Source organism: Netta rufina (genome assembly GCF_964035555.1).
Source record: "Netta rufina genome assembly, chromosome: 4".
Taxonomy (NCBI): domain Eukaryota; kingdom Metazoa; phylum Chordata; class Aves; order Anseriformes; family Anatidae; genus Netta; species Netta rufina.
The window spans coordinates 2,811,771-2,839,173 of NC_140127.1; the positions used below are offsets into that span (position 1 = coordinate 2,811,771).

Here is a 27,403-nt window from a genome sequence, read left to right on the forward strand (position 1 = left end):
TTATACACACTGAGCCTTCAACAAATGAAACACAGCTAGCACTAAGTTCTCTCAGCTAAAAAATGGATATATTAAAATAAAAAAATAGAAGGATAAAACTCTGCAAATAAAAAGAAACCTTTCCTCATTTGGGACACATTTAGCTTTTAAAAACTGAAAATTCATAAATACGATCATCATATAACTTTAGAGAATTAAGGCTTCTAAAAACTTCAGTGCCAAAATAACCTCTCTGCATCAGTATTAAGAATAAAGTATCTTCTATTTTCGGTTGTGCTTGCTTTTCTTTCATTTTTAAAAAAAGACTTTCCTTAGTTCCATAGAATTTTGTCACGTAATATTACATACTGTAGGGGAGTGTTAGAACTGCTTATTGACATTTTAAGTAGTTGTTAGACTAAGTTACAGCGATAAAATTTGATTACTGATCTGATTCATTACTATTTTACATGGGGTGGTTGGCTCATTTCACCTTTTTTTCATGTTTCATGTGGCCATTTCTTCTATACTTGCCATTTGGTATCCCGTTCTGGTAATGTCCATTAATAGCGCTATGTTCATCATTTGACCAAAGATGTTTGCTTTTTTTGCGGATAAATTTTGTTAGCCTGGCCAGAACATAATAAAATAAGGCAGCACCCACTAGAACAACAAAGGCAATATCCAGTAAGAAATACTGATAGAAAGAGATGCTGTAAACAGCGGCACGTAGATGTTGCGCTCCGTTGTGACGGAGGATATAGTTAATCCAGTACACAGTCCGGTTAACGGGATGACCGGGTTGGTCTTTGTGAATTTCAGACAGCCTCTGGGCCCGTTGCCTGTAGCTGTGTGAAAGAAACAAAGAAAATGGGACAAGGTAAAAAGCACAGCCAGCACTCTGAGCAATGCAAGCCTGTAAACACGTAAATATACTCTAGAGGCCAGAGTACGTCATTTACTGCAGAACTCTCACAACAACCCACATTCAGAGGAACATACACAAGGGATGACCTCTCTGCATCAGTCTTTACAGCTCATTGACAAAGAATTACTACAAATACAGACCCATGGATGAGCCAGGTTGAAATCCACCCTTCAGCAACAGGCCTGTAGCAGTGATGAAGAACCGAACTGACCTGCTGACAGATGGGAATCCTATCTGATCTCAGATGAACATATTTGCCCTTCCCACTCAAAGTGGCAACATACCCTAACACGCTGCTCCCTCACGCTATTGTGCAACTGTATTAATAGGGAAACAGAACAAAGTGAGAATCTTGGCTTGGGTCTAGAATTCCTCTTAGGTCTTAAGTTCAGCCTAAAACTGATTTTTCATGATGAGCTGCCCCTGGAAGCTGATCACATCAAATTCCTTCCCTTCCCTCTGCTGCAGGGTCAACGGGTTATTTGTGCAGGACTTACCTTTATACTAGGGATAATTATACAAGAAAAAGCCGAAGCAACTGATGCTACCAAGATGACTTCAGCAACTTTCCCCTTCACTGAGATTCTGCTGCTAACGAGCTCATTTTGTACAGATTTCTCCTTTTCCATGGCAAGTGCTGCTTAAAAACTTTGCTCCCATGAGAGCAAGAAACATTGTCTTCACTATACTCTAAAATGTCTATTAATTTAATACAAGAAGCAACCAGCTAAAACATCACTTTTTTTAATCCAGAGATAGACTGTAAATTGACTGTCCTCATACTTTAATATTACTGAGCAAATTGATTTGATGGGATTAAAAATAGTTACAAAACCCAGTTCATGAGCTTGTATTTATTCCACCTGAATGACAAAGAGTTACAGAAAGGCTGGCGCCCTCATTCATAATAATTTGTTGCAATGACAGTGTTCTAACAAATGGCCCCCATGACCCCTACACATATATTACTGGCCAGAAGACAAAGAATTTTGGGGTTTGGTTTTGTCTTTTTTTTTTTTTTTTTTAAAGTCATGGGACTTTAGAACAGTCACTTTTTTTTTAGTACCTCCACATTTTCAGCTACAAACCAAACACATGACCTGACAATCATACAGGTATATTTTCCCACAAGCCCCCCTAGGGAGCATAACAGATTTAAATACATTATTGTGGTGTAAATCAAGACACAAAAAGAGGTGTTGGTCTACAACAAGAAGCTAGTCAGGCCAGGTGTGTTTCTATAACCTTGCTGTCCTTCCATGGCATCTGTCACAACGACAGAAAAGCAAGACAATTGAGTTTTGGTATGCTGATCAGTGAGCTTGGCATCTATACAGGAACACGTTCAGTTGAGTAATCTTGTGAAATGGGGACATCTATCCGAAGACTTGCCCCAGCTGTACACACAATTAGTCCCAACACAAACTTCTCCCCTTGCGTGAAGGCTCTGCATATACATATCTAACCCATAACAGTAATTTATGACAAAAGCAAGAAACAATCACTCGTTCCATACCTGGGATCATTAATAACTTTTACTAGTGCTTCATACAATTCACTCTCAGTGACAGTCTTCCAGTTCAACAATATTCCCATGCCTTTGGCCTGTACTCGGGTCATAGTATCGTAATGGTCTCCAAAAAGGGGAATTCCCACCACCGGGACCCCATGGTACATGGTTTCAAAAATGCTGTTCAAACCGCCATGACTAAGAAAAGCTTTAATGTTAGGGTGACCTGAAAATAGAAGAGGCATGAAGACAAAAAGAAACTTTTACATCTCCTTAAGGTAAAGTTATCGAAGTAAATGGTACAACACATTTATCACTGGGTTCCTATGACTCCAATTCGGGAAGGTAGAATGAATCCAATTTGTTCTGAAGTTCCCCTCCACTTAAACTCTCTCTGCAGAAATTTTGCATGCATTAGATTATTTCCTTATATACAAATCGAGAGGAAATGGCCAAGGCAAAAAAAAAAATATCTCATGTATACAAGTTGTGTGAAATTATTAATGGATTAACTAATACACTGTCTACTCCTGAGTAACTGCAGTTGGTGACTACAACTGTTATTTACCTATTTAGCATTACAAATGAACCAGGGAGAGAGCATTTTTCCTCATTGTTCATATGAAATACAAGCTATTTAATGACGGGACAACTCATGTTGCATTCTCTCTAAAGCTTCACATGCCTTACTTCAGGCTAGCAAGATATGACAACAATGACAGCAATATACTACTGCTACTATGCAATGGAAAAATGAGACTGCCTCAGAGCAATTTAGTAACCAAAACAAATCTACCTGGTTTAGAAGTCATTTGCCTAATCACTACATTATGATAAATACTCTGGTTGACATGCACGTACATTGACGCGCACACATTCTTAATGCATTCATCAGCACTCATCGTAGTACAGAAGTTATTTTGCAAACACAAATAGGCATCCCAGAGCCAACACTAAGCACTTTGCAGTCCCTGGGATCCAAAATATTCAGCTGCATTTCAACACAGGAAGAAGGGAAAGAAAAAGTAAATACATACACTCTAAGAAACTGTACCAAAAGCTGAAAGAACATCAAGCTTTAGCTCTGCATCTGAGAACTCAGTATCTCAGGATAGTTAAACAGAGAGGTTATTATCAGCTTGCAACACATTCCAAATTTCTGTTAAAGATTTAATTGGAGAAATATATATATATATATATATATGTATTTCAAATTATTATTAATAATAAGCATATAACATTATGTTCAGAGTCTGAAGACTTGTTTTGGTGCGATGGGAACAAATTTTCAATGTCTGGTTTGATGATTCTTCCATGAAGAGACCAATGAAGACCATACCACACTTCTTCATAACCAAGACATCAGTAGTTACAGGCATCAGTTACCTAAAACAGCAGATTCTAGAAAACTCCTACTTATCCTTTAGGATTATTTTTTATTTTTAACTGCACAGATTGCATACAAGATTTTGCATAGCAAATGTCCCTATTATTAAGCTAAATAGGCTTTGGAATAACTATGCTTTTCTACTCAATTGACCAAAGAAAAAAATGGAGGTGATACCAGGTAAAGAGAAGTACCATCAGAAAGATGTTTCATTTCATCATCTTGTGTGAATTCTGTATTCTTGCTCTGTGACTTGTATCACAATGACTGCTATTTCAGTAGAATGTTGTTGGCTGTTGGAAGAGCAAACTGAACTTGAGTGAGAATAATCAAAGTATCATTGTTACAGATACTCACCGAGAAGGTCGTTTTGTGGTAACCATTCTATAAGCTTTGTATTATTGCCTAGATTCCTTGGTTTGTTTCCTGAAAACCTAAAATAAAATCAAATTGAAGCTAAGTTATCAAAACCTCAAAAATTGATAAACTCTAAGCAGAGAATCAAACCAAATGATCCATGAGAGCCGAGCACATTTCTAGTTACACAGAGATACCATTTATTTACCATTAAAAGAAAATAGCCTCAACCAAAATACTATATAATTAATAACTAGAAAATGTTTTTTCATCACTCCATTTCCTTACAGCCTAGTTCAAAATTCAATGTTTTCTATTTACATAATGGCAATGCAGTTATTTCTAAAAATGTATACAACTTACCATGGTGACCGACAGAAGGTTTTATAACCTCTCTGTGGCTCCAAGTTTGTTACTTCACTGAAAACACTGATTAGCACTGCATAACTCCACTGAGAACATCCCATCAGCACAAAAATAATAAGCCCTATTATCATTAACACAAGGCACTCCCTTTCAGTTAGCCTGTTCCTTACAGCTTTTAAGAACCGACACCATCTCATTTTAAGAGAAATTAATACTACATGGAAAGGAAAGGGTGACAGCTCAGTTTATGAGGCGAGAAGCTATTGGTAAAAAAGTTGAGATTAGACTGTAAGGTGCATTTCTGTTACTTGCTCACCTGCCTGAAATCTAATGGAAATGTCTTGGTCACCTGAGGTTTTTGGAAGCTTTATGAACAGAATACATCCTCAAACTGATTTATACATCATGTACAGTTTATATGTAAATTACATATATTTTAAACAAAACAAAGAGGGGGAAATAAGCTAACAGTGACTAGAGAATTTCTTAGTTTGACAGGTCCATCAGAAGACCTAAAAACACTCCTGGTTATTAGACAGCATTAGAACTGTAGCTTCATAGAGAATCACCTACGGATTCCCAATTACTTGAACCATATAGAATATATAAGCTATTTAGAAAGACACGTTAAAAAAAGGCAAATTCCTGACCTTATATAAAAGCAAATAAGCCACATTACTGGTTTTGGTTCTAACTAGTATCACATAAGCAGAAGAATACAAAGAACTGCAAAGATTCCCTTGATTTGGCATCCTGACTTAAGAGTTACAAACAGTACCACCTTTCCTATTCTCAGGAATACCTAGTACAAAAACCACCTGCTTCCAACACAGATCATAGGTGAACAATCTGAAGAGCAAAAAAAAATCTGAGTAAAATTGGACTAAATTTCATATTTAGGTGTCTAACTGTGGATCTCAAATTCCCATAGATCTGACAGAAAGCCACTCGCTCAGCTCTCCCAAAGGCCATGTCTTGCACCTAGTCCCAGAGACATCTTCCCATCGCCTGAATCATGCTGGAAAGAAAGAGAGTTAAGTTTCTTTATCCAAAAAAGCCCCTTAACAGATAATAGATGATAAAAACAGAAGAAGAAATGGGAGAAGTGGGGGAAAAATGTTGCATAGACTGCTAATACAACTCTGAAAGTTCAGCAAGAACAGCAGTCAAACCATTGACCTGATGAAGTGTTACTTGGAAGCCAATGGCTCACGTGTATCCTCCGAATCACACTCCAGAGAATTACGCATCCAGAGAGTGATGCTGCACATGAAACAAAGCTGGCTAAGGACAGTTGATACTGCATTTTTACAGTAACTTTAAGGAGCTGCTCAAGTTTTTACAGCCAAAAAATCTTACTGATTCTTACTTCTGCACATTTTTCTTCCTCTGATTTCTCACAGAGAAAGCCAAATAAAAGGAGCAATATTGAAAGTCCCTGTTTTCAGAGGATAGGGGGGAAGAAACGAAAGCAGGAAGGTTGGCAGGGGGAGCAAGCCTTGAATCCTTCCTTCCTAAGATTGTATCAGCAGAATGTCATTCTCACTCCCTACAGGGATTTCTTTATCACAAGTGATGAGAGCATGTCACAAATGTTATAACCTCAGAAACTCTTTTTGCTCTCCCTAGTCCTTCCAGGATATGAACTCAGCACAGGCGTATATAACCTATGCCTTATCCTGCCACGAAATCGTTGCTCTTGCTTGTTACCAGGGGAATACAGCATTTCCATATAGACTGTCTTTCAAAAGAGTCAGGTCCTCTGTGCCACCCAGACTGCCTGCATTTCAGATTCTGCCTTAGATGCGACTCTGAAGATGGCACAATAGGAAGTGACTGTGCTTCAAATTACCCCAAATACATCTGTCATCACACTTACCTCCAAATAACTCTCTGAGGCAGTCTTCCCAGTGCAAGTGCTAACTTATTTGCTATGTCTTCTGACAGATATTTCACTCCAGCTCCGAATGAAACGAGGACAAAGCCATTTTCATTAGCACCATTCACCCATGCCTGGAGATCCTGTTAAAGCAAAATTTGCATTGAGCACTGTAGAAGCACAGGTGTTTACCAGCTAAATAAGTAGAAACAGATTAAGTAAGCATTGCTTAGCACAATCATTTGCTGGTCCCTGGTTGCTTCATAAGGCAAGTTTCAGAAGTAAAATGCTTTGGAAATTACAAAGTACAATGACTCAGAATACAAGGTATGGGCTATGAACACCAAAATTCTGCCAGGTTTGTTTTAGCTTCCGTATTAACAACTAACTTCCTGAGACAATTTCTTTTCAGTTGACACACAAGTAAAAAAAGAAAAAGAAATAACTCTGCATTTTAACACAGCAAAATATAAATAGATCTTGTAGTATCAGCCTGGTTGCAAAACACAGTAAACACACTAAGTCAGGGACTCAACTGGTTGACCTCTGTCCTTAAAGACAGCGAGAGGTTATTTTTTATTTGACTTATAGAAAAATAATAGAACACAACAGAACCCAGAGCCTTCAAAAGGCACCTGGAGGCATCATGGTGCTCCAGCCCCTGGCCCGAAGAGAGGAAAAGCAAGCAAGAGAGGACTGCAGCAGTGTTGGTGCCAGCCTTCTGGGTGATGGATGGATCCCAGGGAGCGCTGTCACCTCCACCCACACATCAGCTCGGAAGCAAGTTACAACGCCCACCTCCAAGCGACCTTGGTCACCGCAGAAATTACAGGTGAAATTTCCCCTGGGCTTGAAGCAACCAACAAGCCATAAATGTAGCCTGAGCCTCACTGGCACAAGACACTTCAGGGCTGGTACGCTTACCCAAATCCAGCCCAAATCCTGCCGGGCCCGGGGTTTTGCTGCATTGAAACCATGCTGCACTGGGCCAGGCGCAGGTAATTCACCCGCAGCTACTGCTTCAGGCAAGCACAGTTAAGTTATAAAGGAGACAGCAAAATCTGAACCCTGGGGCTGACTTTGTGGAAGCAGGGTTTATGTAACTGATGAAAATGCAAGCCAGCAGATGCGAGTACCTAACACCACCGGGATGGCAGAGCTCTGCAGAGTAAGAGGAAAAACCATCTTAGTGTAGTAGATGGAGCAGAGCTGCAAGCTAAACAAGTCTCCAACACCAGAACAATGTCATTGGGCTTCAGGAAAAAAAAAAAAAAAAAAAGGCAAAAAAAGGTCCGGTGTACCCTTGGTTTGTCAAAACCAATTAAATTTCTATTTCTAATACAACTGTTCACAGTGGAAACTAAAAAAAACTATACCACTGACCTACAGACATGTCAGTCTCCAAAGGATATCTTATTTTTCCCAGGATATGGTTTAATCCTAATCCCATCCAAACTAAACATAAGCCTACTCAGCACCAGAAGAGCAATAGGAAATGAGTAAAAGGAAAACTAAGCACTGGGTTCACAATGTGCCAGTAATGGTTCACTCTTGTCCCAGTAATAAACAGTGGGCCAGACAGTAACAGGGCAACGCTGCCCTGTCGTACCTCGGGATTGTGCACTAGCCCAGTTATGCAGTGAAAAAAGGGATTTCCATTTTCTCTTGACTCCATGCTTCTTCGTTTTTCTTCATCCTCTTCCAGTGCCCTTTCTTTTCTATTTTTTTTTCCTTTGTCTGCAGAGGGAGGGGGAAGAAGGGAAAGCAGAGGGAGGGAAGTGTCTGTGACCTGCCTGGAAGCTGAATCATTTATTATTGGCTACACTTCTGGCACAGAAGTTTCCAACCGGGTTTGTGATTTAAAGTTTGTCCTTGAATTTTACTTAAGGACCTAAGGCATGCTCCAAATGTAATTATATTATAGTCGCGTAGCGGTTCAACTACTTACATCTTGAGCTATTTCCTATCTCTTCTTTAAAGCTAAAAAAAGAAAATCCACTTTGGGGGCTCCAAGATAAACTTTTCTAAAAAGCAATTGCCTACTATGCTCTAAAAGACCTATCTGTGCCTGTCTGTAATATTTCATCAAGTTATATTCCAGGAGCTGAAGTCACCTATTACCAGGTGGACTTTTTTAGGCTCGCTTGTCTCCCAGCCCCTGCGTACCCTGCACTCCCTTTGCTAGGCACCCTTTGCTAGGCAGGTTGCAATTTATTTCCTAGGAAGTGCTTTCAGTACGACTAATCTTTTGAGCTGGAGCTCCTCGTGGCATTGAAAATATAAGACAAAATACATATCAGATCTGCTGATAAGCTCCCCAGCTACTATCAGCTTAAATTTAAACCAGGTCCCTTCCTTTGGAAGACAGCAATGCACACACAAAGCCCACATAAATTCGCTGTGATGATGCATTGCAAGCCCCCGGGTCTCGTAAAGCCCTAAAACCTGGTGTTCCCTGGCACCACAGAAGTGCCCCACAGCATGCCAAAGATAATCTCGGTGTTTCTGAAGGTGTGGAGTTCTGCCTGGGATGGGTGATGAGCCCGCAGGGAGCTGGCAGACGAAGGTTAGCAGAGCAGCACAGGCTGCAGGGTGTGTGAGGAAGAAGTGTGAGGTTTGCTTCAGACAACTGGAAGGAGCCTCTAGAGGTTCCCTGGTCTTCACAGGGGACTTAACACACTGATACCTGCTGAAACCTGGAGGTAACTCCTGTGCCTTGCTGCCAACTTCCTGACAGGCTCAAAAAGCCAGTGAGGGGAGACACTCCATCAGACCTCAGCCTTATAGACAAAGAGGAACTGGACAGGAGCGTGAAGGTCAGGGCAGCCTCGGCTGCTGTGACCGTGAGATGGAGTTAGCTGTTCAGGACGCTGAGAGGACAAGGAAGGCAATAGCAGGATCTCCTGGACTTCAAGAGAGCCAGCTTTGGTCTCTTCAGGAAGATGCTTGGGAAAAAAAAAAAAAAAAAAAAAAAAAAAAAAAAAAAAAAAAGTGAGATAAAGCCCTGGAGAGAAGAGGGGTTCAGGAGAACTGGTTGATAGCCAAGCATCACCCCTTCCAAGCTCAAGAGCAGCTGGAAATGTGTTTGCTTTAAGAAGACAAAAACTCAGTACCCAGCGCTACTGCTCAAGTATTTCTCATGCAGCATCAGAAATTCCTATCATTACTCATGCTTGGTCAGACATGGGGTTTCTACTAGGGATCGGCTCGTTCCAGCTCGGATAGGGCTCCCAAGGCTCCTGCTCCTGCCCCTTTGTGCCTAACTGGGAATTGCAGGAGACTTCACAACTCTGTGATCCACTCACAGAATGACAAATTACATGTCGTTACGCATACAGCGAGGACGTTTCCTTGTAATGGCATTTCTAAAACAGCATTTGAAAAGCCCCATGTCTGTAGCACAGCTAAAAGAATTACAATTCTCAGTACTTAATAAGTATTGAATAATGTAGGAAGAAAAAAGGACACTTTACGCCATACTGTGGCATTGGAATCACCCTACGAACAGGCTTTTGCATTTTATTACTGTGCAACATAAAGCTGGTTGCCTTGCTGTTGTTATGACTCACTTCACGGCCAAACTTTTGTAACCCTTCCCTTTGAAACACGTCTCTGGTTCAACAGGATGCAATAAATGTATAAACATTACGAAAACAGTCTTTCCACCGAGGAACTTAAAATCTTGACAGGCGAGACAAGAACCTGCCATCAGGCTCCAACAAACAAGTGTTTGCTGTCTTCGGTAAGATTATAGAAATTAACAGGATGAGTTGGCTCGTTCTGTGCGAATTGCAGCTTTTTGAAGGGACAGGTGAGACGGGGTTTGCCGTGCTTTGAGCTGGGCAGGTGCAGACCAACTCGGATCCTCCAGGGGTGTGATGATAAATGCAAGCACAGCTGGCAAGGCACTCCGCTCAGAGGAGCAGCCCACATGGCTAAAGCAGGCTTCCAGACCACAATGCCTGCTCGACCCAAATCAAAAGCACAGGAACTTGAATTCGTCCTCAGGTTTTCCTCTACAACACAGAATTTTACAGGGCAAAACTGCTCTGCGGCACCCTACAAAGGATCCAAAGACTTTCAACTCAGTTCATCGTACTTTGACATCAACTGAAAGGCTCTTCTTTCACTCAGATTTGTTCGAGTTTTCCTTAAGCTTTAATTCATGCTGGTAGCAAGAGGAATTGCTCGTCTGCCTTCTGATACGCAGCCCCTTTCCAAGCTGCCTCCCCAGAGGGGTGCTGGAAATCAGCGCGGTGCAGGAGCTGCAGAAAATGAACTGCAGACTTGTCAGAACAAGGGTTCTCCTTGCATATATTTGTATAATTTCTGGCAGAGCACAGCATTAATTAAATAGGATCACTAAGCATTGCTAAAACTGCAAGTCAGGATAAAAGGAGGAAATGAAGGATGGGGGAACCGATATCCCCTCCTGGTAAGGCCACCAGAGTTAGTGACCTGAAGGATTCTCTCTCTCTCAGGTCCCTTTAACTTTCTGTAACTATTTCTCCAGGCAGTTTTCACTACGGATTTTCTAAGATAAAGTTCTAGCACAACTGAATCCGAGTGAGTGGCGTTTGTAGATCGTTGGTTGCAAAACAAATCTGCATGCCCCGCTACGTTAGCTGGGCCATGGTACAAAGGCTCAGTATTTTCTTCCCCCGTTCTTTGTGTGTCCTACAAGGTATGGAAGCGATACAGCAGATAAAAAGCAGATTCTGATCTTGGCACACGGAAGAGGCCACTCTCAGTACTACAGCTACATACTTCACTGGTGCAGATACATTCCTAATATTTACTTTATGAAGCATGCAGCAGGAACTGCAATGAAGGATTAGCAGCCCAAAACTTTTGTTTTTCTCTAATCTTGCAAAACCCGAGTCACAGAAGAGAACACAGTGATGCAACAGGACTTCTTTGTGTCTAAAATTTCAACATACCTAGCCACTCTAGTCTGTAGTCACCTTCCTACCTGTTACTGACTTAGACCACATTAGCCCTAGCGCTCCAACAACAAGAAATCTCCTGCATCAGGGCAGAAACCAGGGAAACCAGCTTGGTGCTCAGCTGGAGAGAAAACAACACACACTCAGTTAGGTTCCAGTTAGTGAGCTCGGGAGACAGGTGGCCTCAAAAAAACCCACTGACTTTCACTAGAAAACAACTGAAATCACCACTCCAACTGGCACTGTATGAACTCCCAAAACTGTCTATGAAACTGAAAACTTGCACAGAGATCAAGGCTTACCCAGTACGAACTTAGCTATTTCTTCCTCCAAATCCGCTTACATTTTTGTCCTCCAGCACTCGCTGTCTTCCTGATTCAATTACACACCATATGAAAATTGAGCCAGAATGAGACCCACCTTTGGTTAAGAAAAATAAAGCGTTCCTTGTTGGGGCAGCATTTTACACTTCTCATTTGCAGCATGATAGCGACTTCATTTTGCCCAGTTTAAACGACGTTCACATTTGTTGTAAATGCAGCGTGATTTTTTTTTTCAATGCAAGGGAAAGATGATTAATAACTGAAATTACAGCTTCTGAGGTCTACACCTGCAGTAAAGGTCTGGGGCAGGGGGTTATTACATAAAGAGCTGCATTACTGAGCCTTCTTCAACCTTTTCTTCAAACTTCAGCTGAACACAGATGCACCTTTGGCTTTTACAATTAATTCAAGCCTTACATACACGTGGTAAAGACAAACTAACTTTTCCAGTGACTGTTGTAGAGTCCTTGCCCATTTTTTTTCTTCAGGTGTAAGTATTTTCCGGTTTTGTTGCGTAGAAGGAAAACCTCTTGCCTCAGTTACTTCACATCCTAGCACAGCCAGCAATTGCAGACATTTCCTTCGCTGAGGCTACCCTGCGCACTTGAGAAACCAGACACTAAGAAGCACAGACTTTGTTTCCCCCTTTCCAAAATAGGAATCAAAACCTGAACAGCTAAAACCCCAAAACCATGAAGTACCTGACAGCAAGGTCCTCAGAAGAAGGTAGTCAATTCTGGATTGAGCTGCCAAAAACTTAAATCAGGCACTTATACAACTTCCAGCTAAAGAAAGATTATTTTCTTTTAGTAAAGTTACACAGAAGAGAAGCTGATGTTAATGAATTACCTTAGACACACAGGTGCATTCTGGGGTTCCCTTGAAATTTTATGCAAAGCAGAGCTGAAAAGCCTAAAATTTGGGGAGAGATTCACAAAACCCCCTTGAGTGAGGGAGGTTGTTTGGTTCTCATCCAATTATAACTTTATATATTATGACCCCAACAAAACATCATCATGTAGTAAATACATTCATTACTTACTATTTTTACTGAGGTGATTAAGATCCATGCATGCTAAGGTATGAAACATTTAACGGTGTCCCACTTATTCTGCTGGGCCAAACCCTGCCAGGTCCTTGTCTGCTTTCATGTTAACGTCCACACACATGCCTGCTCTTTGGGTAAATTAGTACAACACTAAAGGACTGAAATAATAAACTTTCCTCTGAAACCACCTGCCAGTTGAGTCATATCCCTCATTTCACAGGCACTGACTGCCTGATCCTGGCAGGCAGGGTCGCAAGGAGGTACCGACTGATGTTCAACACCACCCCACACCAGGTGTGCTTTCCCATCCCTTTCACGGTGGTAGCTAAACATGCTCGTGGGTTTCACGGGGGGAAGAGCACTTGCACAGCCCAGGCAGAAGCAGCCCGCTGCTGTGCCTTCCTGCTCCTTCCTTCTCTAGGGAGGGAGCTGACAGGGACTGGCTGGCCTCGTGCCCGATTCGTCCCACGTTTACCTTCAGAGCACTCCTCGAGCTCCGCATACGCACTGTGCGCAGGCTGCTGCTTTTTCAGTGTTGGCAATATTTATTGCACTCACAGCTTAGCACAGGCACAGATACTACGACCCTGCCACGTTCTCTTTTCTGGTTTCAGCTGCCTGTGTGCAACCATCCCGGTACGACGCGATGTTACGAAGAGTGAAGGGTTTTGCATGTACGTTGCTCTTTTCCTTAAAGCCTCCCTGTGCTTGCATAGGGAGAATAAGCGCTTATTGATCTACGCTCTTCTGTAGGCAGGACAGGGGATGGGGGAATAAATAAAATAAAAATCTTTTTAGCATTCTCAGACAGGAATGTTATTGTGCCGAGCCCACTATGCGAGCTTTGTTCAGTTTGGTTTTCTAATTAGCAGGCTTAGCTGCTAAATGCACAGCTGTGACTATAGAGTGAGGACCCAGCTGGCAGTAACCAGTGGTGCCTAATACTGAGCCTTGCTTCAGATAAACAAAGTACACAAATACAAACATAACCGGGTTTAATATCCGAAGCTTCCCCTGTTCAGCTGCTCGATTCAAATGTGTGATAGCACAAGTGTCTGTTCTTTGAATATGGTTGCGAGCCACCACTCTCCAGCGGGGAGCACAGGCACGCTATGCAGCTCCTGCTGCAAAACGCTGCTCAGGGTGGACAAAACCAGATCTATTTGAAAATAAATAAATAAAATAGCCACATGAAGTGATCTTTAGAAGCAAGACACTGAGAAATAAACAGAAAGGTACACAGAATATTTTTTTTTTTAGTGGCCTAACTTTTTAGCATCTTCTAAATAGCACTTCTCTCATGTGAGGTACTTAAATATTGGATTAATACATTTTAACTTAATTTCAAATTTTTATTTTAAAACATTGCTTCAGCAGAGGCAGCTAAAGGCCATGTATATGCAGCTGTATGACCTCTAATATCACTGAGCAAACAGGGTCCTATCACATTGCCTGAAAGCTCTAAAATAACACACCTGCCCACAGCAAAGCCAGAGCAGCAGCAGCAGCAGCACTCTGGGCAAAGTTTGACGTTTGTATTGACTTGCCATGAGCTTGCAAGTTAGCTTACACCTGATGGCAATATCTGCTGTGACAAGCAAAGGACAGAGACACGGCCACGAGCTTCTGCCTGCAGTGAGCAGCGGACAGCCCGCACCTCCCTGCCTCAACGCCGCCAGCTGCCTGCTGGCTCAGCCCAACCCTCTGCGTCGGCTCACCCGCACAACACGATGAAGGTGATTTTTTGGCCAGCAGCCTTCCTGCGTTTTAAAAGCAATGACCACACGGCCAGTGTGCTGGCTCCACTGTATCAGGACAGCGTTTGTGTTACCAGGCACCACTTCGTGAGCACCAGCCTTGCGGCTCCCAACCAGGGCACGACCCTTCCCACCCCACCACCTGCCTCTCAATTAATTGCGTCTCAATTCACCGCAGATTTTTTGTTCTCCTTCCTCAGGTACAAGCTGCTGTCGATCACCCACTTCTCTACGGGGATCCTGTAACTAAACTTACTGTTTCTGGTCTGTCCCCTCCCTTCTCTCCCTGGACTCTTCCTGCTGTATGAACTCAAACTGAAACTTTAAAAATTAAACAGAAAAGGTCACGTATTTTAAAACTCTCAACAAGCTATGTATCCCCTCTTCCCCGGGTACAGTGACATTGTCTGACCTGCACCACATACCATTAAGCAGCTCATCAACTTCAATCTATTAATGAGACCCGCTGTAAGCAAAAAAAAGTCCCTCCAGTTGATTTTAAAGTTTTGTTCATATCAGCAACAAATAAGGCAATCCCCAAACCAATAATTTAGGCAGACTAAATTCCTCTATTTTCTTGCTGGTTAAAGCCAGCTGTAAGCCACACTAGCACACGAAGCAAGATGTAACATCCGAGCTGTTTTCTGCGAGGTCTCCAAGCAGCGGTGAGCGTGCTGCTGGCACAAGTCACCCAGGAATGCTGCTGATAACAAAGTGCCTCTTTAATAATACTAGGCACAGATTCAGCCTTGCTGAGAAACAAATTCAGCGTTTTCTACCGTTTCTCACTAATTATTTGGTATACACCGTACATTTGCCTCATCAAACATGCACTGAAAAAAATGTTTTTAAAACCTAGTGAAGCTTTTCAGCGCCTGGAGGGCCACATTTTATTGTCCCTGACCTTTGCCCACTTACAGTCCAATACCAGAAGAATGGTTAAGTCCTTTTAGCTTTGAAAAAGAATGAATTTCGGACCCCAAACACAGGTACAAATCACAGCACCACAAGCTTTGGTCTTTTGTCCTGCATCTCATCCTTCTCTAGAGTTACAGGCGCATCCAGTGAAGCCTCCAAGAACGCGGTCTACCCAAAACTAGAGGTCAACCAGAAAACTGCTGCGCAACACTCTGATGCAACTCTTCATCAAAAATCCATTACTCACAGGGACTTTGGCAAACACCCTGGGAAAGCAACCTTGCTTTGCAAAGGAACGGGAGGCAGTGGAAACAAGAAGTTTGCCCTTCAAGAGAGGTTATTCAGACAGCTGCATACCGGTGAAGGGTACACTAAAGGTATCCTCACCTCCACGATTCAAACAAACAATATTGTTGGCACTATCACAGAAGCACCAATCTCTTCAAAAATAAAATCTGCACATTCCTCAGCACGCAGCCCCCTCATGTAACTTGTAAGCATGCACAGACAGACTTGGGATTATTAAACACACACCAACATTTTGTCAATCCTACCATTTCAGTAGTTGCATATATAACAGAAAGAGCAGGTTAAACTCTGTGGGGAATATGTTGTTGGTTGTTTTTAGAAAGAAAACTCTAAGTACAGAGAAATGCTTCTACTGACACCACCTCTACACTTTCCACCTCCAGAACACTCGGTCAAATTGAACTTCCAGAACTACAGTAACAAGAAAATGGCAGAGAAGATGAATTTTAAACCTAGACCTCTGTGTTACAGCTACTGTCCTACAACCTCTTCCATAAATCCATATTACAAAGTAATTTAGGCAGGCAATTTTGTCCTTCACTGCTCCAGTACAACGCCTGTACTCTGTGGATGGCAGGAGATCTAACTAACCAGCAGCTTTGATTTGGATAATGACAAGTTGTTACTCATTTCTTGTTCAGGTTGACAAGCCCTTCACTCTCCTCCTTTCTCCCTGTATTAAAATACCTACATGTATATACACACACACACGATGTATGATATAAAACATGCACGTTTTTAACAAGACAGTCATCACCTCTTCTTTAACAGGCATAAAAACAGCTGGCTTCTGAGTCCGTGCTGAAGCCATCATCTCTAGCCTTCCAGAAATCCTCGCCAAGCCTCTCCACGCACACGGACACCCCAGTGGGTACAACCAGGGGGCCATAAACTGGGACAGCTCCTGGCCCCCCCCACGTCCACCTCCCAAGCCTGGGATTGCTTGCGGCAGGCACAGAGCGCAGCCTGAGGAAACCCGGTCAGGCACAGCCGAGCTGCAGGAGCTGGCAGCAAAGCAGCAGGGGAAGTTAATGTTTGATTGCAGAGGTCAGCGATGGCAAAACTTCATTTTGACATGTTTTTGTGACCCAAAACAATTCTGATTTGGGTGAGGTACAAATCAATGCTTTGTTGTCTTTAGTCTGGGACCACTTATCCTGCCCCTGGCTAAACAAGGCCATTGGGGCAGTCTTCCCAAAAAGCGGGGGAGAAAGAAAAAAAAAAAGAAGAAAAAGAAGAAAGGAGAAGAAGTCCAAGGAGAATTATTTGCAGCTTTAGTTCATCTCCCTGGAGAAAGGAGGAAGAGAGTTCATTGACAGGATCACTCGGCCAGGTAATGAAAGCCCTAATTATTTCAGGACATTTGTATACAATGGAACAATGGACAATGAACAAGGTTACTGTACAGCAAGTTTCAGTTGAACATTCATCGGTTCCCCTAAGCTACGACTCCCTCGAAGGCAAGTTTGCAATAAGAATGGCATTATTTGGCAGACAGATGCTTTGTTAGAAGCTGAAGAGGTGTTACCAATTTTCCCAGCACTCCTCAAAAGGTCAGAGAAAAGGCGCTTGAAACCACACTGCTGAAGAGGTTGTGTGCTACCTACTCTTAGCGGCTAAAAACACGGGGGCAATGAAACCATGGGTGACAGTGGTGGGGACTTCTCCTCCCTCACCTGTCCCATCCTGTTCTTCCTCACACGTCACCGATCCCTTCCAGGTGACCCTGCCACACTCCCACACGTCACTGCCATGACGGATGGCTGCCACCTGAGGCTGACCAGCATCAGGATCAATGAACACCCAAGCAGAGTATCAGCCAAGCACAAGGTATCTGCTTTACCTAAATAACCTTTAAGCAATCAGGACATCTGACAAGAAAAGCTGGCTTGATTACAATTTTTTTTTTTTTAAATCAATAACATTATTCATTAGGCTTGCTGCTCTTGAATGTCAGCTCTGAACACATCCCTAACTATTCGAACACTGTTCAAGCTGATGCATGTACCGAACACAAGAGAAAAAAACATGCATTTGGAAATAAGATCTTACCTTTTAAGATCTTAACTCCACGATATTAGAAATTATAGTATGCCAGAGAAGACAATCGTGGAAATAAATCTAGCTCATTATTTGTCCTACATACAGCTTAGCCTTAAAAACTCTCAACTGACATTCACCATTAAAGCACTGCAGATTATCAAAGTGAATTAATTTTGTTGATTTATTCATTTTCATGTTGAAGTGCACAAGACCATTCTAAAATCAGAAAACCTGTTTACAGGTAATAGCTTATATTAACTTTTTTTTTTTTTTAAATGAAGGAAATACTAAAATACCTTCTGCTGCTTTTAATTTTCATCATTTGACCTATGCAACACCCACACTGAACCTTGAATTCTCCATTCCCAGTACAAGCAATCATTTAGCTAAAAAAAAAAACAAAACACAAAACACAACACATTATGCAATTATCCACAAACCAAGACAACTTGCTTTTTGATGCACTGCTGAAGGCCAGGAATGAGGACTTCCATTCCCAACCTCTTGAAGAGGTTCGGTGTTTGCCCCTCAGAGCGCAGGATGCCAGCTTATGTACTCAGAGGACCTCCTTCCCCTTCCAAAGTTTTACTGGAGATACCGACCTGACTTCTGAAATCATCATGGCACCCTCTTCCCCCTCTCTTACTGTCCAGGTACACGCTGAGTCACATTTCTTCCCAAATTTGAAATTCAACACTACAGCTGGAATAGATGTGGTTCGTCAACCTAGCAATACTGCTGCATTTAAGACTGGAGATTATGACAAGGAAAAAAGGCAATTTTTAGTTCTGATGACAGTACCTAAGGAGCTCGGGTTATGTCCTTCCTCGTGTAGCAAAATATCAGTAGTCAGTGGTGATGAAGCTGTATGTGGAAATATATTTAAGGGGCAGAATACATGATGATATGGTACAGTACAGAATTCACACAGTGGCCCACAATCTTTATCGTCCTCAAGACTTTTTGCCTCCCCAGCTGATACATCACGTGCATTTTAAAAGAGCTCTAGAATTGCTTCACATTGCCAGATATTTATTGTCAAATGTATCTCCATAAGAACTATTTTCCCAGTCCTTTAAAACAAAAAATAATAAAAAATGGTATTAGCAATGTGCTAAAATCTAATGCTACAGTCTGCAAGAGCAAGCTGTAAGGAAATTGTTCTTAATATGATGAGTGAAATAAAAATCTGATCTAAGAAACGTGTCCTTATTCTTCCACTCAACTGTAAAGACAAGTCAACCAACACCAGTCTGAACAGGCAACTGTCTGCAAGACTCAAAAAAAAAACTTTTAATAAAGATATTTCAAAGCCACCAATTTGTTACCTAGATCTAGATGAATACAGTAGCAAGATTAGATAAGAGATCTACAGGGAGGAGCAAATAAATTACTCTAATTACTATTTGATGACAACTATGGCTGAAAGGATAGCTTTTACTTCTGAAATGTGAGCATCCTCCTTTGCAGTGTAAATTTACTCAGGTAGAAGAGAATTAAAAAACAACCTGACGTTTGTTTCTGTCTTCATAGCAATAATAAGTGGCATTCAGTCCAAAAGAAGTGCAAGAAAGACCAGCACTGAAGGAAAGCACGATATTACAAAAGTAGCTAAGAGGCTTTAAAAGCTGAGCAGGTATGAAGAAAGAAAAGCTCAATTTGCATGCCAGACAGTAGGCATGATTTTACTTTCAGTGATGTTTTTGATAAATGCTAATACAGATGATCTCACGCACAACTGTATCCAAGCTGTGGGATCCAATCTGTGTCCCAACACACCCGTACAGACAACTGGTTGATCTAAACAAGTCTTTCAAAATAATGTTTACCTTCTTTTCTTGCAGCACAGTTCCTCCTCATTTTCAGTGCCCTTTGCCCCCTCCCTGACTACGCAGTTGGCATTTCCTGGCGCTGCTGCTTAGAAGAGCCATAGGGTTTCTACCCTTATTCAAGGACGTATCTTATCAGGCTGATTAATGCCTAACTGCCTAACAACCTACTCACAAGAGGTTTCCCCATTGTTTCTTAAAACGTGCGTTACTTCAAACTCCAGTTTCACCCAGCTTAACAGGATCCCCCTGGAGAAGTGCTACAAGGAGGCGGCGGAGGAGCCTTTTTCTTTCTAGCTGCCGATGCCAGCTAACCAGAAAATACAAGTAACGCCATACACTTAGTATGTTAAGTCAGCAATCACCTTAGAGACTGATATTTAGCGTCTGTCTCCAGCTTTGGGCCTGTTAAGGCAATCCTACCCTCTATAAACAATTCAAAATGCACTATTTTTGCAGTTACCTGTACAAACCCCGGACTCCTTGCCATACATATGTAAGTTTCTATTCATTTATGGGTAATGCACATAAAGAGGCAGCCACGGCCCCTGGGCAGGGCAGCCCTGTCACCCGGCGCCCCTTCCAGCCCAGCCGAGGCAGCTCGGGGCCACCTCAGCCCCAGGCAGGAGGCAGAAAGCTGCAGGAGCCGTTTGGGTGAGGGCTCCAGCCCCAGGACAGGGCAGCAGCCGAAAGCAGTCGCAGCACCAGCCATCCGCTTTTCATCTACCAGGGTACAGTGACAGAGCTGAATTTTAGCTAGAAAATGAACCCTATTGCCCAATTTACCCACAATACGGTGCCACGGGAAGTAGGATTGCGCATAGCAGCACGGACGTGGATAAGCGATATGGTAGGAGAGAAATGCTCCCACTTTCATATGCAATCACAGCCCACACTTAATGCAAGAATGCATTACCCAGTAAAACTGAAAAAAAGGCAAAAAACGCCTCACAGTTTGCTTTTGTGTTTGTTTTTCTTTCTTTAGCCCCACTGCAATAAATATTTGCCAATACATACGCTACCCATAGGTCTACCTCAAGGTCACTGGCAGCCTGAGTACACTGAAGACTATACTTACGGCTCCCTCTCCTCCCATCACAACATTTCATAGCAACATTCATGGTTCCAGAGCAAATTTAGGAAGTATACAGAAGCAATTTAAGAAGGTTTAAAAATGTATATACAAGTCTATGTTTGTATGTGTGTACAGACATGTTTATATACAAACATGCATTTTTATGCACACATAGGTATAGGTATAACCCCACAGTAAAACAGCAAAGTAAAACTGTTCTTTCCATATTCTTCCATCTCATTTTACAGAAGAGAAAATTCCCGCTTGCTTTGGGGACAGTTTACTTTTTACCCTGAAGACCAATCCAAAGAGACCATAAAAGACAATGACGACATAGCACCCAAATTTATCATGCAACAGAACAGACATTTTTCTTCTTACAGAAAAAAGAAAATACCCGTTTGGAAAATGAACAGCTGAAATTCAATCCAGTCAGAAAGGCTGTCCTGGAGAGAGTGTGGTTGAACTTTGTTTAGACAGCACAAGACCACCTTTAGTCTGCTGTCTCAGGATGTCCGTGTGCTGACTTTCTAAACATGTATCTATCCATACATTAAGGGAGAGCTCCTTAAAGAAGCACTGTTTTGTTCACTAATACAAGTAACAAGCTGCCTGTTATGGGGATCCATCAAATGAAAACCATGCAAAATATGATGTTCCCTAACCTGAATTTGTTCTCCAAAAAACAACAATAGAAGGCAATTGTATCCTCCCCCTGTAGCAATACAAAGAGATACGGGTAGAGACAGTGCCCTAAATGGAGGCCTAGAATTACCCTAAAGCAGCAGACCTTGCAAAAATGGCTCCAAGCAGGAATCTGCAGCAGCCATCTTACTCCCAAATACCTGTTTGAGAGTTCACCTTTTTTTATCACCTCCAAAAAATAAATAAATATATATATATATATATTTATAAATATAGAAATCACGCCTATCACCATATTGATAAACACTCTTTGGAACCACTCTGATGGCTTGAGTAAGAACAGGAGTATAGTGCTGTTAGTTCCTCAGCACTTCTGTTTCCAGCAAATCTGAAAAAAAAAAAAAAAGCCAGAAGATTTTGCTCAGCTGCAAGTTAGGCTACCTACAGGAATGCCCTAATCTGTGCCAAGACTACACGAAGCCTGCCCACTTCTGAATTTCTGGGAAGATGCACTGGATAGTAGCATACAATCAGACAAGCTCCTGCATGTTCAGAAAGCTCAGCAAGTGCTCAAACACAATGGAAGTTGAGCAGGGAAAAAAAAAAAAAAAAAAAAAGATAAGGAAATTGGTACAGTGATCCAAATCCTGCAGCCTGAAGCAGAACTGTCTGATGTTTTCCTGATCTGGTGAAAAAAGGTACTGCTAAGTCAGAACAGGAAGTGTAAAGAAGAGAAAACAAGCCCTCCAACACCAATTGTCAGGGGAAAAACAGATGAAAAGTGGGCCTGAAAGTTCTCATGCAAAAAGCAAAGGCCAAATTAGTCATTTTCAGAAGCAAATCAGCGAGTGGTGCAGATCTACCTACCTATTGCCCAGCCAGAAGTGTCTATTATTAATCAACTCCAAATCATTATCTATTTGTTTATGCACAGATAAATAAATAGTAAGTGCAAACGACATGATCTTCTGTGAAATTTTGTTCTGCCTGTCACGCTCGCTATTGTGTTGCTGAACAAAGGCATTCTTGGCTATCAGGTATCAAGACCACATGGTACACTGTATTAATCAAGCTTAATTATTAATCTGTGCAGCCAGGATTTCTGGAATCTATCCATCCACTATTACTATTTCAGTCTGAAGTTCATTACCTGATGGCAAATAAGAGCACTGTAATTTTTTTTTTTTGTCTGAATACAGCACTGGTGCCTCATTGGTCAACTCACATCATCTCCATTTGTTCAACTTCATAGTTTCTTCATGCAGCTAGCTTTAAAGACATTTTTACCTATCAAACCAAAGGAATCAAACTTTCCATACAAACACTAATACCATGAAATTAAAGATGGTATAACCTGTTAATGGGCTTATTTAAGCGTAAGTTTCTTCACCTGTTCATTCTCCTATTTTAACCCACACTTGGTTAGAAGTAATTTTCAAGTTAGTGTGTACTGCCTTTTCCTCTCCCCTGTTACTAAGCACTTAACTCCAAAGAAAAATACCTCCCGCAACCACAAAAGACTAATTCTGGTGAGCTTGCATCTCAGTTTCTCCCCCCACCCCAAACCGTTTCCAACTACTTCAGGGGTATATTCCCTCGGAGAAACAACAAAACGAGCTCTAAAACATCAAGATACTGATCCCTTTTAAAATTCATTGCTCAGAACCGCCACTCATCATATGAGGTAAACCAGATACCACAGGAATTACTGTAAAGCTCAGCAAACCTTACTTCTGGCAGCGGGCTGGCCGGTTTGGTTAGGATTCCTCCCACATAAACAACATTTGGTAGCGTGGGTCTTGGAAACTCCAGTGCTACATCAGTACAAAGCATCCACAGGCTGGATCCATGAACCAAGTCATACATGGACCGTTCTGGCATAACCTTGTATTTCTGCATTATCCTTTCGTATTTTGGCAGAACCAAAAAGCTGACTCCAAATCTTGAAATAAGATACACAACAGTATTTTTAATCCTCTCAAATAGGTTCATGTGATCTGTGAGCAGCGAGTTAAACTCTGGAACGTAAGAGAGGGGAGCTGGAGCACCCACTTCTGCTGGATACCAAAGGCCAGTGGAAAAGACGGCGTACTTAACCCCTAAAAGGTGAGCTATAACAAATCCACACATCTCATTGGGATCTACCAGGAGCAGGTCAAATTTTTCCTGTTTCAGGGTACGCATGAGGTTTTGGTTGCCAACAATCATGTCACAGTTCTTGGAATAGTGGTCCAGGATATCGAACAGTTCCAGGGCCGTCAGTCTCCCAGAGAAGATACTCCTCATCTTGGACTGGAGAAAGTCATCCGAGGTGCTGCTGTTAAAGATCCCTGGGTAGCGCTGAAGTCTATAGTGATTAGATGGAGGAATCTCTCTGCCCTCAGAGAGGAGAAACACTGTCTGGTGACCTTGGTCATGCAAGGCTGAGGCCAGAGTCTTAAAAATATAAAGATGGCTTTCAAACATAATTGGCGGCACAACAACGATTTTGGCAGCCCTTGCTATCCCAACAGCGCTCCACAGGAGGATGAAAGCTGGAGTGTACGGCTTCATAGCTGAAACAAAAAATAGAAGCATTACATCAACAGAAAACAGGTTGGCACATTACCTGGGAATTAGGGGGGAAAAAAAGTTATGTAATACAACTCAGTAGACCCATGAAAGCTAATCACATCTCCCTATCTCAAAAATATCTTTGCAACAGTCAAGGGGGAAGAACAGAGCCACTAGGCTTCAGAATACATTTGGCTGTGCTCATTTTCCAGCAAGGTCTGCCTTTTTCCCCCCTTCCTCCCTTTCCATCTGGAACAGAGAGTAGATGAGACTTCTTCCAGCACAGATATCTATAGGGCACCTGCACTACATGCAGGAGAACCGACACAGACAGCGAGGCTTGTACCCTCCACAGAGATAGTGCGCACGTTGCTTCTGAATTATATACGCAATCCAACAGCTACAAGATCTTGAAGTCAGCTCAGAAAGCCAGATCCTGCTACGTTCGGGATTATACTTAAAATCACAACTGCATTACTGTCATCGTGATATACTGAGCGAATTAAGCATTCTTAAAAGACACCACACGTGCACACCCAAAGGCCAGAATTCCTCATTTATTCACACATCAGATCCAAAGGATGAACGTGTCATTTATTATTCCTTTCAGCACAGGATATAACACTTTTACAGATACATTTCAGTCTCGCACCCTCAACTGGAACTTCTAATATGACAATTCTTGCTTTTTAGTTTGTGCTCCCTGTACTGAGACCCACACCCCCTACCGCTGACGTGGTTGTGAGCGCTTCTGCTGCAAGTGCTTCTGATGGGTGCCCACTGCCTTCAGGCTTCCATTCTGATTTAAGGACAGCGTTTCCTGCTGTTTTATTTTCATATAAGCTAATAAGAACTAAGAAGATATGTTTTTCCTCTAAAAGGACGTGGAAATTCAGGCAATGTTTTTCTTGGTTAGTGTGACACTGATCGGCCACATCGGGATGGAGAATCGAGATCTGGCAGGGAGATGTTACCAGTAAGAACCAGCGTGACTGCTTTCATCTCTCAAAAATCGCACTCTGTGTATGAGAACAAATGAAATAAAGGGAGTTATACCACATACATGACCATCAGCCTCCACTGAGGCACTTCTACAAGTGCTGGACTCTCCAGCTGCTTTAATCGGCACTTGCACAGACGTTCAGGCATGAACTCTAGCCTACACCACAAACAACGTCACTTTAAAGGCAGTTCTTGACAGTAGCGGGCTTCAAGGGAATGGGAAAAGAATTTTCCTTGCGTTTTGGTGAATAAAGCCAGATGAAAACAAAGCATATGAAAAGCACGGAGAGGGCATGTCAGAATGCCCCTCAGTCACATTAACCCTCCTAGCACAGGGAATTGAGGACAAGCCAAACCAAACAATCTGCTCTTGTCTCGTGCCAAACCAAATCCATGTGGAAACAGGAGTCTGTTGCGGTGTCCTTTAGAAATAAGCAGTACAGAAACTGATAATGCTACTACTCGGGCCTTGTTATCTCCTCACAGTGCTCTCCTGTAACCCTCCTACAGATTGCTTAGTTTTTTGTTTCGTTATTGTTTTTTTTTTTGGTAATGTTAGGTGGGTTACCAGCTCACCAAAAGAGCACCTGAATTGTATTGCCGCAATCTAACGTGGGTCTTTCTGAATTATGTCCCATTTTTTTCCCCTACTCCAGATTCTGCAGCTTGCTTGACTTTGAAGCTTTTATAAGCATGCAGAGTCTAACTTAAAGCTGCAGAATTACGACAAGGTACATAGATTATATTTAGATCAAATTTCTCGTGTAATAAGTCTTCTTCCTGTACTTGAAACCTGTCCCACGCTTGCCTTCAGAGAGCATTACCACCACCTAGGAGATTACTGACCAGCGCTTATGAAAATCCTCCCAACTTATTACCACCAGCAGCCGTGTGCCTGTGCACACAGGTACACACAAGAAAGTTCACACAGGCAAAGAGACTTTTTTTTCCTCCTTTTGCTGTGAAAAAGCCCACACCAGGAAGAGGCACAGTAAAACCTTATGGTACCCAAGAGCAGGTGGTAAAGAACTGAAGCACGGAGAATTCACTGAGATCCCCCCAACACAACACATCCACGGGCTGAAGTACCTCTGGGAAGAACTTGGAGAAGTTTTGCTGTTCCTAGGCACAAAGCTCAATTTTACCAAGATAACACTTCAGGGGAAGAGAGAGGAAATTCCTTGCTGCAAATATTACCAGCGGCTTTCAAAGCCTTTGCTACGCTGCATTCTTGCCTGACATCGGATGAGATCGAGTTGTTTGCTAAGCTGCCTCAATCAGGGTGTCAGAGGTGACCCTAAAACACCTCCTCCCCTGCAACAGCAGTAATTAACATCAAACGAAACAATAGCCCTGTTCATTCTCCAACAAAGTTCAAAAAAGCATTCTTTCTACATGAAAAACAGCTTGCCTCTCCATTTTTTGTCAAAGCTTTAATAGTTCTTAAGAAAAAAAAATGAACGATGATACCAACGCTGAGTAAAGAGTCCAGTACTGCATGGCTCCATTACCTCTCATTGGTTACACTTCCAGCACAAATGCTGGACCTCACAGACCAATTAAAGCATTAAATTGCCGTTTGGGTCCAGGCCTTGGCTTTCACTGGAGGCTTTCTAAAAAACCACAGCACACCACGAGGCTCAGCTGCCCTCCCAGGAGCTCCCCGTTGACGGATGTGACTACCCAGGCCCCCGCTAATTACCTCACTGATCACCTTGTTTCGTTCCCAGCTGTGGGGCTGGCAGATTTTACACAGCAGCAGGGGGCTGTGCTGGGGAAGGATGAGCCCAAAGGATGATGGCTATCACCATCAATGCTGCTGGAGGAGAGCATGCACTACGGAAGCTTGGTTTTAAATAAAAATGGTTTATCAATGAAATATGAAAGGAAAGCGATGAGTCAAACTTGGAAAAAACACTATTGATTACCTCCTCGTGCTATAAGCATTCCCATGATCTAAGTTACTGCTTCTGTCAACAACAGGGATGTTACAAAACCGTAGATGGATTGGGAAATGCAGAAACAGTTGATGTTTCTGAGATCCCTGTAAATCAGAGGTATCAGAAGCCTCAGGGCACGCCGTGACCCAACCGGCTGCCAGCTGCAGGAGCCCCATGCTGTCCTTTGATCTCCTGACCCGACGCGGGCTCCGAGCACAGCACGTCTTAGTGAGCACGCGGGTACAATCCTTAGCCCTAAGGCGCATTTTCCACTGCTTCATCTCTGCACATGCCACCGAAAGCCACCCAGAATTACCTCTGCACTTCCTTAGGATGCTGTCAGTATCACACCACCTCTCCCGATCCCCGCCCTCGCTGCACAGCGCTGCCTTACATGAGAACACGTCGAGTGACTTCATCTTTATGAGCCTCCCCATAAAGCACGAGCTACCTAACATGTAAATCTGTCACCAGAATTACAAGCAGCTACGAAACACTAGTTTTTCCTCTCCTGCTGTGCATCGATGATAACAGATGACACTCCTCTCTAGAAGCCTCTCAGCGCCTTCACTAGTCAGAACCGATCCAAAATGCTGTTACGGAGTTCCC

At 42.5% G+C, this 27,403-nt stretch overlaps 1 protein-coding gene across 1 annotated transcript; it reads right to left on the minus strand.

Moving 5' to 3' along the window:
- Window positions 1-463: 463 nt before the first annotated feature.
- Window positions 464-23,852, minus strand: UGT8 (UDP glycosyltransferase 8; the record flags this gene model as incomplete). The annotated part of the gene is made up of 5 exons (XM_084285439.1): window positions 464-827; window positions 2,424-2,643; window positions 4,162-4,238; window positions 6,407-6,549; window positions 23,031-23,852. 5 exons carry the CDS (start codon window positions 23,850-23,852, stop codon window positions 464-466), a joined length of 1,626 nt encoding a protein of 541 aa, XP_084141565.1.
- Between the last annotated feature and the right edge of the window lie 3,551 nt (window positions 23,853-27,403).